The 13,217-nt window shown below is 41.6% G+C and overlaps 1 protein-coding gene across 7 annotated transcripts in view; it reads right to left on the reverse strand.

The window, feature by feature from the left end:
- Window positions 1–13,217, reverse strand: part of Ehmt1 (euchromatic histone lysine methyltransferase 1) — a 105,275-nt gene that overhangs the window by 21,156 nt on the left and 70,902 nt on the right. For 6 of the 7 annotated variants that reach the window (XM_050139896.1, XM_050139897.1, XM_050139898.1 and 3 more), the window contains 3 exons: window positions 12,299–12,421; window positions 7,241–7,342; window positions 5,114–5,218 (listed from right to left, as the gene is read on the reverse strand). In XM_050139896.1, the coding sequence (XP_049995853.1) occupies window positions 5,114–5,218; window positions 7,241–7,342; window positions 12,299–12,421 (330 nt within the window). Of the gene's footprint in view, window positions 1–5,113; window positions 5,219–7,240; window positions 7,343–12,282; window positions 12,422–13,217 lie in introns of those variants that run through there. The other variant, XM_050139899.1, reaches the window with a different exon arrangement.

Below are 13,217 nucleotides of genomic sequence, written 5' to 3' on the forward strand. Positions count from 1 at the left end.
AAAAAAAAAAAAAAGATTCTACTCTTAGGCAAATTCTTACTCTACAGAGCCACAATGCTGGCCTGAACTTCTGAGCAGCTTCACTTCCATAGAAGAGTTGGCACTTATGACCGATCATACTCTCCCACCAGCGAGAAATGAGAAACAGAATGGTGTGAAATCATAGTCATCAATTCTACATGGGCAAAGAAGAGACGCATAAGGGAGCTGGAGTCGCCTTACACCAAAGAAACCAGAACAGAAGACGTTGCTACAAGAGTCTGTGGAGACTGGGCTTCCCCATAAGGGACACCAGCAGACCTGGGACAAAACACCCAAAGACCCTCAGTCTTTCAGCCAGGCAGGAAGCACACCATCCACTTACAGACCATAAGCTGAGACCCAGGTAGAACCCACTTTAGCAGTAAGAACTGCTGTAGACTCATCAGACCAGACCAGAGAACATAATTCAATATAATCAGACAGACTTCACATCAATCAGTGACTGTCACAAAAAGAACTGAAAAGCACTGACAGGAAAGTACCCATTAACAGCAAACTGGCATCTGGCTTCAAGCTCCCGACACATAAACAGGCAGTAAAAATGACCACTGACAAATCAGAACTGGTATGGATACTGAAATTGCAAATCTTGCCATTAAGTACCTGGTATAATTGGGTCCCACACTCAGAAACTAAGCAAAGATGTGGCAAAATTAAAAACAACCCCTCCCACTCTCTTCCCACCAACACACAATAAAGAACACACAGAACTTTCAGAGCTCAATACCAAGTCTAATAAGGTGATTAAACTAAGTCTAATAATGAAGAACAGTAATTTAGAGGATACAATAAAATCAGCTGAACCAAATATTAGGTTTGTGGAAAACCAGTTTCTAGAAGCTGATAAGACCATCCAAGGCCATCACAGGACAAGTTCCTACAGTCTAATTCATGTGCAGCCAGAGTTCCTGAAACACAAGCAGAAGGCTCATCTGAAGAAAGGGCAACTACAAATTTCAAAAATTGACCAAAACCCTAAATGACAGATCTAAGAAATCCAATCAATCTATACATACACAGAAATAAATAACACCAAGGCACATCAAGAAGTCTTTAGAATAGCTTGAAGGAAAACAATGTACTATACACAAAGAAACAAGGAAAAAGTACAACTTCCAAAGCATCTTAAATAAGGGCTCTACCAAGCGACATGCGCAACATCAAATCCACTGACCAGAAAGCACTCTACACCTAGCAAAAGCATCTTCCAAAGATGGGGCAGGATAGTGACTAATCTGCCATGAAGAATGGGAGCTTAGCATGAGTGACAGGAGGAATGAGCAACAGGGGACAGATGTCCAGCAAGGGAGGGGCAGTCACCCAAAGTACAGTCTTCCCATAAGTGAACCCTGTTCAATCACAGCATGTGACCAAGACTCACAATATACTCACAGATAATGCAGAGAAAAATGGCCTCAAGTTTGAGGAGGAGCTGGGCGGTGGTGGCACAGGCCTTTAATCCCAGAGGCAGGCAGATCTCTAGGAGTTCAAGGCCAGCCTGGTCTACAAGAGCTAGTTCCAGGACAGGCACCAAAGCTAGAGAAACCCTGTCNAAAAAAAAAAAAAAAAAAAAAAAAAAAGTTTAAGGAGGAGATGGAAAAAAAAAGGCTCTTTTGCCACATGTGCTGCAGCAGCTCAAGTGTCTGTGAGGAGATCCTGACAGATGTCCTGTCAGCTCTATGAAAAAAGGACGGCCTTCTCCACTTCAGAAGACTGCCGCGTTCACATGGGGAGGGTGGTAGTGGTGCACATCTTAATCCCAAAACTCAGAACGTAGAGGTGGGCAGACCTGAGTTTGAAACCAGTGTGGTCTACTAAGTGAGTTCCAGGATGGTCAGGGTGTTATACAGAGGAACCCTGTCTCAAAAAACTAAAAAATTCGTCCACATCTCACACCATATACAAAAACTGATTCAAAATATACCACAGTCTTAAATGCAAAGGTAAAAACTATATGCTACTGTAAAAAGACAGGAGAAAATCACCTTCAGTTAAGCTGTGATTTTAGCTGTTGCTGTTTTTGTTTGTTTTGAGATAGGGTTTTACTTTAGCACAGCACAGCCTGGTTAAACTCATAACAATTCATCAGTTTCAGCATCTCAAGTGCTGGGAGTGAGAGGCATAAACCATCACGTCCACTAAGCAACAGTGTCTTAAATAGAATACAGGGAGCAGGATCCACAGCTACAGTAGTGTTAGCATTTTTGCAGACCAGTGTAGTCTACACAGCAAGTTTCTGACCAGTCAAAACTACTCAGTGAGATCCTATCATGAGAAGGGAGGGACAACAACAAAAACAAAAAATAAAACAAAACAAGAAACGACAAATGTGGTTTATACTCTAACAAATAAAGCTTGCCTGAAGATCAGAGGGCAGAGCAAGCCACTAATTAGCGATAGAGGTCTGGGTGTCTGTACCGACAGACAGAAGGGGCATGTATGAGCAACAAGAGGAATGTAAGGCAGGAGGAAACAGGGTTCAGCTCCTTCTAGGCTGAGGAGTTAGCAAGGTAAGAGTTGGCTGTGGCTTGCTCCTTTATCTCTCTGATCTTTCGGTATTTACCCCACTATCTGGCTCCAGGTTTTTATTAAGACCAATTAGAACTCCTGCAACACATAACTGCCACTCAATAAATCAGGAACTAAAGATCTGAATACATCTTTGACAAAAACTGTATGAAACGGCAAAAAAGCCCACAAGAGGATGATAATATCAACAGTAAAAATTGAATGAAGATTAAAACTGCCAGATGACCTCTACCTATGTTAGTGTCTAAACTATACAGAACTAACATACTAATCACTGGAGAGGGTATGGAAGTACCTAGACTCTAAGAAGCCACAAACAGCCCAAAACTCTGGAGACAACATGGTGGTTCCTCTAGACACTTCCCATTTCCAGGACTCATCTGGGGAAAGTCAGGGCACAAATATTTACATCAACTCTGTAACAGCCATGTATCTACCAAGAGAGGATCAGTAGTGGCCACATAAATAGACACTTCAGGGAACAGGAAAGAGGCACCAGCAGAGTATGCAATGAACCCAGGACAGTCACTCTCACAGAGGAGGCTTAGTCTCCAAGGGTAAGATCCAGGAAGAAGGCCAGACGTGGAGAGCTCAGTGTGAGAATGGCTGTGCTCACCATCCTCACTGTGCACTTTAAATTCATGTAGTCCACAACCACATGTCAACAGAGGGGCTAAAATAAAAAAGTGTTATACTATATAAACAACAAAGTTAAGGGCTAAGTGTGGAGACACATGCATTTAACCTCAAATTGAAGAAGACAGAGGCAGACAGATCTCAGTGAGATTAAGACAGCCTGGTCAATTATAGTAAGGTCCAGGTCAGTCAGAGCTAAATAATAAACTAATTAACTAACAAAACAACCAAAAGTCAAGCTTGACAGTTACCTAATCCTTCCATATTGCAGGAACTAAGTGGCACCCATTTCTCAACAAAGCTATGCAAGTCAAAGGACTGGGCAACACTTATATAAATTTTGGGGACCTTTAAGATACAAGATGGCTGAACAAGTAAAGGCACTTGTAAAAGAAGTGTGATGGCCTAAGTTTGGTCCCCAGAACACACATAAAGGTGAAGAAGGAAAAATAAACAAACAAACAACAACAACAACAAAAACCCAGAGTGACTTCTGAGAATTGTCTTCAGGCCTCCATATAGCCTGTTATATGTGTACCTCATCCCTAAATATAATACTTAACTTTTTAAAAAAAGAAAATGCTAAAACTCAGGAATTTCAGCAGTACCCTAAAATAAAGCCAGATGGCCCATGAAAAATGGCTGCATTATGGAAGGGTAGAAGGACTAATGTCTCCCGCTCACGTAACTGTACCAAACACTGCTTTTAAACACAAATCATGTAAGTGATAGGATCTTTACATGCTGCACTGGACCTTGCTAACATTTCTTTTTTAGTTTTTAGTTTTTACCCAACTTCAATTTGCTTAGAATGGACTGGGATAGCCCTTAAGAGATTTTGTCCCCTCTCTGTAACAAGGCTTCATTATATAACTCTTGAGTAACTTGCAAATTTGGAAAAGCATCTGGAAGAACCATAAAAATAGCAGTTAAAAGAGTTTGAATGAGGGCACAGTGCATGGGTGGAAGAAGGCATTCTTGGAAGCCATAAGGTTGTTAAGTGAGAATCTCATGGACAGAAGTAGACTGCATTCCTAGGAGTTCCTGGCTGAGGAGGATAGGCCCCTGAGGTCCCACAAGCTGCACACACCAGCCAACAACACATCTGTGCTGGGGAGTTCTTATTGTCAACTTGACACAGCCTAGAGTCACCTAGGAAAAGGGAATCTCAGCTAAGGATTGGCCAGATCAGCTCTGCCTCTGGTCAAGTCTGTGAAGCGACTGTCTTGATTAGACTAATGTTGGAGGTCCCACCCTAATGTATTTACTGGTTTCCCAAAGTAAACTCTGGTGGGATCAGTTTTTCCTAGGGACCTTCAAAAAAGGAGTAGAAATCGCTTGCGTCTCCCTCTGGAAATGAACTTTATATAGATGCGTACAACTGTTTCTTTGGTCTGTTACTTAGGTTTTTTGTTCAACTATCCTCAGGAAAAGTCACATAATATCTAGAGGGATAACAAAACTATTTCTCTAACTCTGGACTCTATAGTTTCTGGGCAAATGAACTGACTCCATAAACTAGGCATTCAGAGTATCTTAAATCAGTTCATTCGCATTTCTTTCTCTTTCAAAATAGTCACTATAAAATCAACATCATCATGGCTAGGCTCCCCTTCCAAGTGAGTCAGGGACATGAACCAGCAGAAAAGTACAGGACAGAGATTCACACAAGCCACACACCCCTCAAATCTCCTACACAGAGGCCAGATTTGCAGGGACCCAATACAAATTCCATGTTGGGTCAGTGAAATTTGACTACAAAGGGCCAAAATAACCACCATGTGCTAGAACTACATTTCTGAGACCAAAGGCCCGACAGACAGAGGAAGCTGCCCAGTGGCCTAGCCCCTCAAGCCTTCTAAGAGACTGTGTCCTTAAGGTTTCTAAACCACTATGAAAAACTCACATTGTCCCGGATATTGATGTCAGAGCCTTTGGACAGCAGCAACTTCACCAGGTCCACATGCTTGTACTCAGTGGCCCAGATCATAGGCGTCCAACCACCATCATCCTGAGCGTAAGAGACAAGAGATACCACCATCAGACAGCAAACAGGAAAAAACCTTCATGCAGCCTGCTCAGGAAGTTTGCTCAGAGAACTGTTTTCTGATAAGTCAAAGGTGGGACCTGGCTCCCACCAAAGGCACAGTCCCTTGACAATAGGGGAGGTAGGCTGCTGGCTGACCTCTCTGTTCCAGCCAACACTGTTGTCTGGATTGAACATTCAGTTAGCCTGAACAAACCCAGGGAGGACCCAGAACAAGCTTTGTGGGAAGCATGAATACAATGTTTCAAACACGCCCTTGGCCCTCCCTTCTGATGACTAAGCACAAGACCAAACAGCAGATGGACTGATGAGTATCAGGTACAGAGAGAATTGCCACTGCCTCTTTTTAAAGGCCAGGGTCAAAGAGACCAATCATGGCTATAAGGTCCATTAGGAATCTCATGAGTTGCCTTCCTACCACTATGGTTGAGATCAATGTGTGTTAAATAGTTTCGTTTCAATCAGAAAAGTTATTCTGTATGTTCTGCTGCCACTTAGCAATCTGGAGTTGCGAGACAGCCTCCTCCCCAACACCTCCAAAGGTTTTTCCTGTACATCCACACTTGCATGTCACTGTAGGCACACACAGCCTCCACAAATGAAGATGATCTCTCTGTAGTTGACTACTGGCATCATCTGAAACAGTGAGGACATAAGGATACTCATGCTGCATCAAAGGCCAGCCCACAGTGACAAGGATTGGAATATCACACAGTAACCCAACAGGATGAATAAAGATACAATGCTAGGGGGCTGGAGAGGTGGCTCAGAGGTTAAGAGCACTGACTGCTCTTCTGGAGGTCCTGAGTTCAATTCCCAGCAACCACATGGTGGCTCACAACCTTCTGTAATGAGATGTGGTGCCCTCTTCTGGTCTACAGGCATACGTGGAGGCTGAACACTGTGTACATAATAAACAAACAAACAAACAAACAATGCTAGGGGCAGTTAAAATAAATCAGGCCATATTACTTAGATAATGAAAAAGCTGCTATTTTCTAGTCTATGTGGCAGAAGATCACAGACAAAACAGTACAAGAAACTAGGCCCAAAACTAAAAGGCAAGAAGTACCTGGGCTAAAAGGTCAGAGATAAGGGAGATGGAAATGCAGCTCCAGACCAAAACTCAAAGGGCCTACCATGGTGTGTGTGGACAGTCTTGACTTTAGCTCTTCGTAGATCACTGCTGAGCTGGCATGCATTTGTAGATATCTACTGTGTATTTAGCACCAATAAGGCCCAAAGGTCAGAGAACCCATGACAACAGGGCGATCAGGTCAGTAAACACACACAGTGAAACAATGGCAGTACCAAGGGACAAATAAATCTAGGAAGGAAGCCTGGGTGCCCTAAGGGAGGGCAGAAGCTATCCTGGACATGGAAGTTTGGGGGACACTAAACAGACACGAGGAGGCCTGGCAGAATACCAAGGACAGAGCCATGAAGCCAAGTATAGCAGAAAGGCCCGAGCAGGTGGAGAATGTGGGGGTAAGGCCTGTGCAAGCCATTTTTTTTTAAAAGTCATCTTTAGAGTTATCTGGAAAAAGGGAACAACATCAGTTCAGAAAAATGACTCTATCAGACTGGTTTTGCAGGTAAGACTGTGGGGGCATTTTCTTGTTTCATAACTGATGTGAAAGGGCCCAGTCTACTGTCGGCACTACCACCCTTGGAGCAAGTGGTCTTGTATAGGAAAGCAAACTGAAAAAGTTATGGGAAGCAAGCCAGTAAGCAGTGTTCCTCCATGGTCGCTGTTTCAGTTCTTGCCTCCAGGTACCGACCCTGACTTCCATCAATAAAGAAGTGTGACCTATAAGAGGTGATAAAGTCTTTCCTCCCTAAGTTACTTTTGGCCATGGTATTTATCACAGCACTGGAAACTAAGACAAGGCCTTTCAGGACTTGTGGGTCTTTAAGGAGCCGAACTAAGAGAAGGAGATACCATGAAAGAGGTGGGACAACTACGCATGGGATGTATGGCTTTACCTGGCAGTTGACATCCATCTGTCCATTTGACAGCAGATACTGAACCACCTCATAGTGGCCTTTCTTGGCAGCCAAGTGCAAACATGTAGAGCCCTCTGCATCCTGCAATACAAATGCCATTCAATACAGAGAAACCACGTATGACTTAGTTCCTAGTACAAACCACAGGGAACCTATGCTCCAGGTCTAAGGGAGGAACTTCACCCAACTGAAGACAGGCCAGTCTTGTCTCAAAGGCTCATGGTCCACAGAGAATACTAAGACTCAACCAAGTCCTTTGTCCCAACTAAAGAGACCTTCAGGTTGGAAGAAACCCTGTTCTAATCACATATACCTACATAATCTGGATATCCTGATAAAAAAACTTGTCCATTTCTACCCTCCCTGAACTAGAGAGCCCCCAGCCTTCTTGTCATAACCAGCATGGTTTGCCAGCTCCTGCGAGGAACAGTTTTACCATGAATATGGGGCCTATCCAGGCCATAGCTGCTCCTTAAAGAACTTTGGAGAGCTAACTATGATCACAGAGCACATGGAAAACAGAGTGGATTGATCAGTAAGAGTCATCCACAGCCGGAGAGTTCAAAACAAGGCAAAAAAAAAAAAAGGCAACAGGTAAGCTCTCCCTACAGATGCAATTCAGCCACATTACTGCTTCTGTATCCTTCGGTGCTGAGCGTATTTCATTAGCTTTTGTTTCTGCTTCCTCCTGGGTTCTATACACATCATACTAAATAACAACAACAACAACAAATTAAACACACTGACCAAGAAGTTCCAACAGCTACATACAACCAAAACAAGAGTACATCCCAAGCCAGGCATTGCTCCTCTGCTCCTGTTTTCACTGGTCACAAGGATATACTGGCTATTTTTTTTTGTTGTTGTTGTTTTTTTTTTGTTTTTTTGGTTTTTCGAGACAGGGTTTCTCTGTGGCTTTGGAGCTGGCTATTGTTCTTAAAGACAAGTCTCCCTACTCACATCTTGGTATTCGGCTTACATCTACTAACTTTCTCTCTACTTTCTATCTCAAAGCCAAAACACTAGATTTTAGCACATCATTAGACACACATCTGATATTAAATAGAGTGTCCATCTTCTTCTGAAGAGGAGTCTGTATGTGCCACTCCATGCACAGATATTGGCAAACGACACTGGAAGACTGCTGCAGGGTTTTTTTTTTTTGTTGTTTTTGTTTTGTATTTTGAGACAAGGTGCCTGTCCTGGAACCAGTTCTTGTAGCCCTGGCTGGCCTCCCGAGTGCTGGGATTAAAGGCATGCGCCACCACCGCCCGGCTGCTGCAGGTTTTAAGAACAGTGATGGCACACATGGCAGAAAGAATTGGTAGCTGAATTACTTATTACACAGCAGGGAACACAGGCATGTGTACATACATGCATACACATACATTTGTGCTTCATGACACCAAGATGTGTGTATGTGGTCAGGACAAGAGGCAGGCGGAGTAAAAGGGGGTTGGACTGAAAAATATTTTAGCCAAAGGAAACGCATAGGACTAAGACATGGAAGTATCAAATAGCAAGGGCTTCTAGCAGGGAAAGGCAGTGGTATACTGGTCAAAACAGTCAGTTGTAGAGTAGTCTTCAAGTACAACTGAAGTTTTTCTCACACCCATCATAGACACATTTACACAGCTTTCTTCCTTTTTCATTTACCTCCCCACCCCCACCCCCAGGCCAATGGATATTGAATTTAGTGTCTAGTTTTCTGACGTATCTCAATACTTCTATAACCCAACAGCAGAGATCTTGACTAATTTATAATAGTGTGCACCATTCAACAAGTCCTCTACAACTCCTTTTTAGTTCGGTGTGGTACTTCTAGTTTTCTTTGAGGATAACATTGAAACATGCATTTGTTGTCTTTATTTTTTTCCAACTTATTATATGTGTATGGCCGTGTGTCTTTATAGTGTGTGTGTGTGTGTGTGTTGGCTGCATGTAAGCCTATGTACCACATGCCATGGAGGTAGAAAAGTGTATGAGATCCCCTGGGACCAGAATTACAGATTATTATAAATCAACAACAAAGGTGCTGGAAATAGAATCCAGTTTTCTGCAAGAGTAGCCAGAGCTCTTAGATGTGAAACCATCTCATTGATTGTGTTTAGCTGAGGTAAAACTAGCCCTAGACTCTATTTCCCAGCAAAGAAACATACAGCTATTTCTTATCTTTTGCTATTTAAAGATGTGCTAAACAATACAATGTTTCCTTCACTGCCTGTACCAGGGTCAGACACCTAAGAATTAACCAGGACTCCACTTTACTAGTATGACAGACAAGCTACGACTCAGGAAATGTTCAACTCACCCACTAACACATGTGCCTTTAGCTCTGTACTTTGCCAGGTATTTTCAACATTACAATGCTATCTTAGAATTTAAAGGCTGAGTTATTCTTTTATATATAAAACTGCTATTTCATCTTCAATGGGCTACTTATGTTCTTGTCAATTTTCTTTTCATTTGTTTACTATGAAATCATAAGGATAATCTTCCCTTTTAGTTTCTGAAGTTCTACTTGTTCATCTTTTAAATATGACCTCCAGGTTTATAATCTGCACAGCGAAAGTATGTTTTACCCTGTCTCTCATACCATGTTCATCTTCATTCTAAGATGCCGTGGAGGAGGGAGAATGTGCACATGCACACACTTCCCATCACAGAGTTTCCTTCTGTAGCCAAAACAACTGACACGGGTGGTTTAAATGTTCTACTTTTCTATGTTCTCTCTTTGTTTCACCTGGTTTTATGCACTTCCTGTATGGCACCTACATAAACTATTTTTCCTGATTTCACCTTACTTTTCCAACTAGGCTATATTTCTTAGTACTTTCTCTAAAGAGTAAAAATTTATCTTTAGTGCTGGAAAGAGATGGCTTGGTAGTTAAAATCACATATGCTCTGGTAGAGGACCTGAGTTTAGTTCTCAGCACCTATACCAGGTGGCTTATGACTCCCTGCAAATCCTGGGAAATCTGATGCCCTCTTTGGTTGTTATCAGGTACCTGCACTCATATGCATATACCTACACAAAGATACATCACATAATTAAAAATAAATCTTTAAAAGTGTTCTATTAAATCAGCAAAATTATTAACTATATCCTAAATATTTACCCTTATACCCACAGTACTTCTCATCCCTCATCAAGAAAACTTTTTGCAACAAATGGTGACTACTAAACAAAACACCAACAAATACAGAGTTGTGAAGTCCAGTCCCCACTGATCCAACACAACCTAATGCTCAGGGCTTACTATGTGAAAATTCATTCAGCATATAGCTTTTGGGACACCAGCCCTTAGGGTGTGGTCTGAGGTGCTATGTGTGGACAATCCTCCTACCTCTGCATTGTGAGTGTTGTGATTATGGCTTTTACTATCCTGCAAAGTATATAATTATAGCTATTATGTTCAATTTTTTGATCACTTTACATATATATATATATGGTATGACCACATTTTTCTACACACAAATACTAAGATTTCCCAGCACCATTTGCTGAAAAGTTGCCTTAAACACAAGAAATGGCTTATTTCTGAGATTTTTTATCATCTAATTCTCCTGGTGTGCGGCTCCATCTATATAACTGTACTACACCACTTTCCTTATTGTAGCTTTGTACTAACATCTGAAATAAGGAAGTCTAAATCCACAGAGACTGTTCTCTTTCAAACTTGTTCAATTATTCTAGATCTCCTGAAAAATATGTATAAACTTTAGGCTGGATATTTCTGTATATCATTGGAATCTTGAAAAGGGTTACATGAATATACACAGACAGAAAATGACCTCCCATTTAAAAAAAAAAAAAAAAAAAAGATAGGGTCTCATGTAGCCCAGGCTGGCTTCAAATTCACTATGTAACCAAAGATGACCATGAGCTTCTGGTTTTCCAGCCTTTTGCCTCCCAAGTGCTAGAATTAAGGTGTAACCACCACACATAGTTTATGTGGTGCTGAGGCAAGCGCTCTACCAACTGAGCTATATACTAAACTCTCTGTCTCCTTTAACAATTGCTTGAGTTATCTGTGTTAAGGTTTTTTTTTTTCCTCTTTGGTTAAACATACTCCTTCTTGATATTACTATAAATGAAATTAACTCAACTTCCTTTTGGGAAAATTTAACTGCAAGAATATAGAAATATATGACAGACATGGTGATACACACTTATAACCCCAGTATTCAGGAATCTGAAGCAGGAAGATCACAAGCACTAAGTTCACAATATAAGACCCTCTCTCAAGGGAGAGAGGGAGGGAAGGAGGAAATTGCTATTTGTGTCAGTTTTGTGCCCTATTATAGTAAATTAGTTCATTACTTCAATGACACTTTTCTTGACCCTTTATAACTTCTACCCATAAGATGACATCAAGTACGAACTAAGTCTTTTCAATTTGGGTATCTTCTACTTCTTTTCTTGTCTAACAGCTCTAAACAGAAGCAGGAAAGCACAATAAATGAAGAAAAATTTCAGGGCCAACTCCTTATTGGCTGACTTGTCTATTATTGGCACAGAGGTAAATTTAGTGCTTACAAGGGAATCTTTACTAATAGGCCAGGTCACCATGTATTTATAGTTTGCATCAGAAACACTCCCAAAGGCTGTTTAAAAGTCTGATTCCCAACTTAAAATCTGTAGCATTTTCAGAAGGTGGGACCTGAATGCAGAAGCAGGTCACCATGGACAGACCTCTGCAGGTTATACATGCTACTGGACATGGCTTACATCCTCTGCCTCTGATCTGTCAACACATTAAAAAGTTGCTGCTGCTACTCTGTCATGCCTTTTGCACTATGAGAGACCTAAATCCCTCTGAAATCATAAGCCAAAATAAATCTTTACTCCCCTAAGTCATTCTATCCGGCATTTTATCACAGTGACACCAAGTAAGTAAAGATGCTATGTTAGACCACAGCATAAATGTCCGACAGCAACAAGTTACTGCAGAAGTTTCAAGGAGAAACTCTCTCTTGTTCATCTAAGAAACATCTACACACGAAATAAGAATATGAACCTGACTGGGTGGGTACCTTCGGATCCACCTGTGCTCCGGCCTTGATGAGGTACTTCACTGCATCCAAGTGGTTGTTTTCTGCAGCCTCCATCAATGGGGTCCGCTGATCTTCTGAGCAAGTGTCAATATTGGCACCCGCCTAGTAAAACAAAGATTGTTTAATGTGTTGAGGGTAATTTCTGAATCCTCCATCCCAATAAGTAAAAGAGCTGTGAGGCTTTTGTATTTGTTAGTAAGAGATTTAACAACATTGAAACTGTATCTGATTTTTCAAAACTGCACTCCAGACACAGTAACTAAAGGTGGGGCTACTCAGTGGTAGAGTACCTGCTATGCATGAACAAGGCCCTGGATTTGATCTCTACCACCCACACACCCAACATACTTGACACCCCACACACGGACAGACATAATTATTCTATCAAGTTCTACCTCAAGCAGAATATTCTTCCTAGACTTCATTTCTAAATTCACCTGACACACAGGGACAGCAGGATATAGAGATGTCTAAGAAAGGGAGTGGAAGAACCTGAGGGGAGAGAAAAGTGTGGGAGGGCAGAGGATACCCCATCTAATCAGCATATTTCTCCAAGTGTTAAAATAGTTTCCAGAGAAAACAAAACAAAAACTAGCTTCAAGTGATAAGAATTTTGGAATAATTTATAACTTTTTCACTAAAGAGACAAATGAACTGACAAGTACGCACGGGTAAGGCCCCAGTTTGTTATCAGCTGTGGCCAAGAGGAACTGGTTACTGACAGTTGAGCCTTCTCCATAGGCTTCTGTAACTTATAAAGTAAATATTGACTTTAAGTAAATATTGACAATAAGTAAAGCTAGAGTCCTTGATGACAGCAGTAAAAAAGTTGAAGTCCAAAAGATGCACTCCAAAAAGGGGGGGGGGGGGGGGGGGTGACTTTAAGTAAATATTGACA

Source organism: Alexandromys fortis, unplaced genomic scaffold, assembly GCF_014885135.2.
Source record: "Alexandromys fortis isolate MF-2015 unplaced genomic scaffold, M_Fortis_MF-2015_v1.1 scaffold_33, whole genome shotgun sequence".
In the NCBI taxonomy this organism is placed as follows: domain Eukaryota; kingdom Metazoa; phylum Chordata; class Mammalia; order Rodentia; family Cricetidae; genus Alexandromys; species Alexandromys fortis.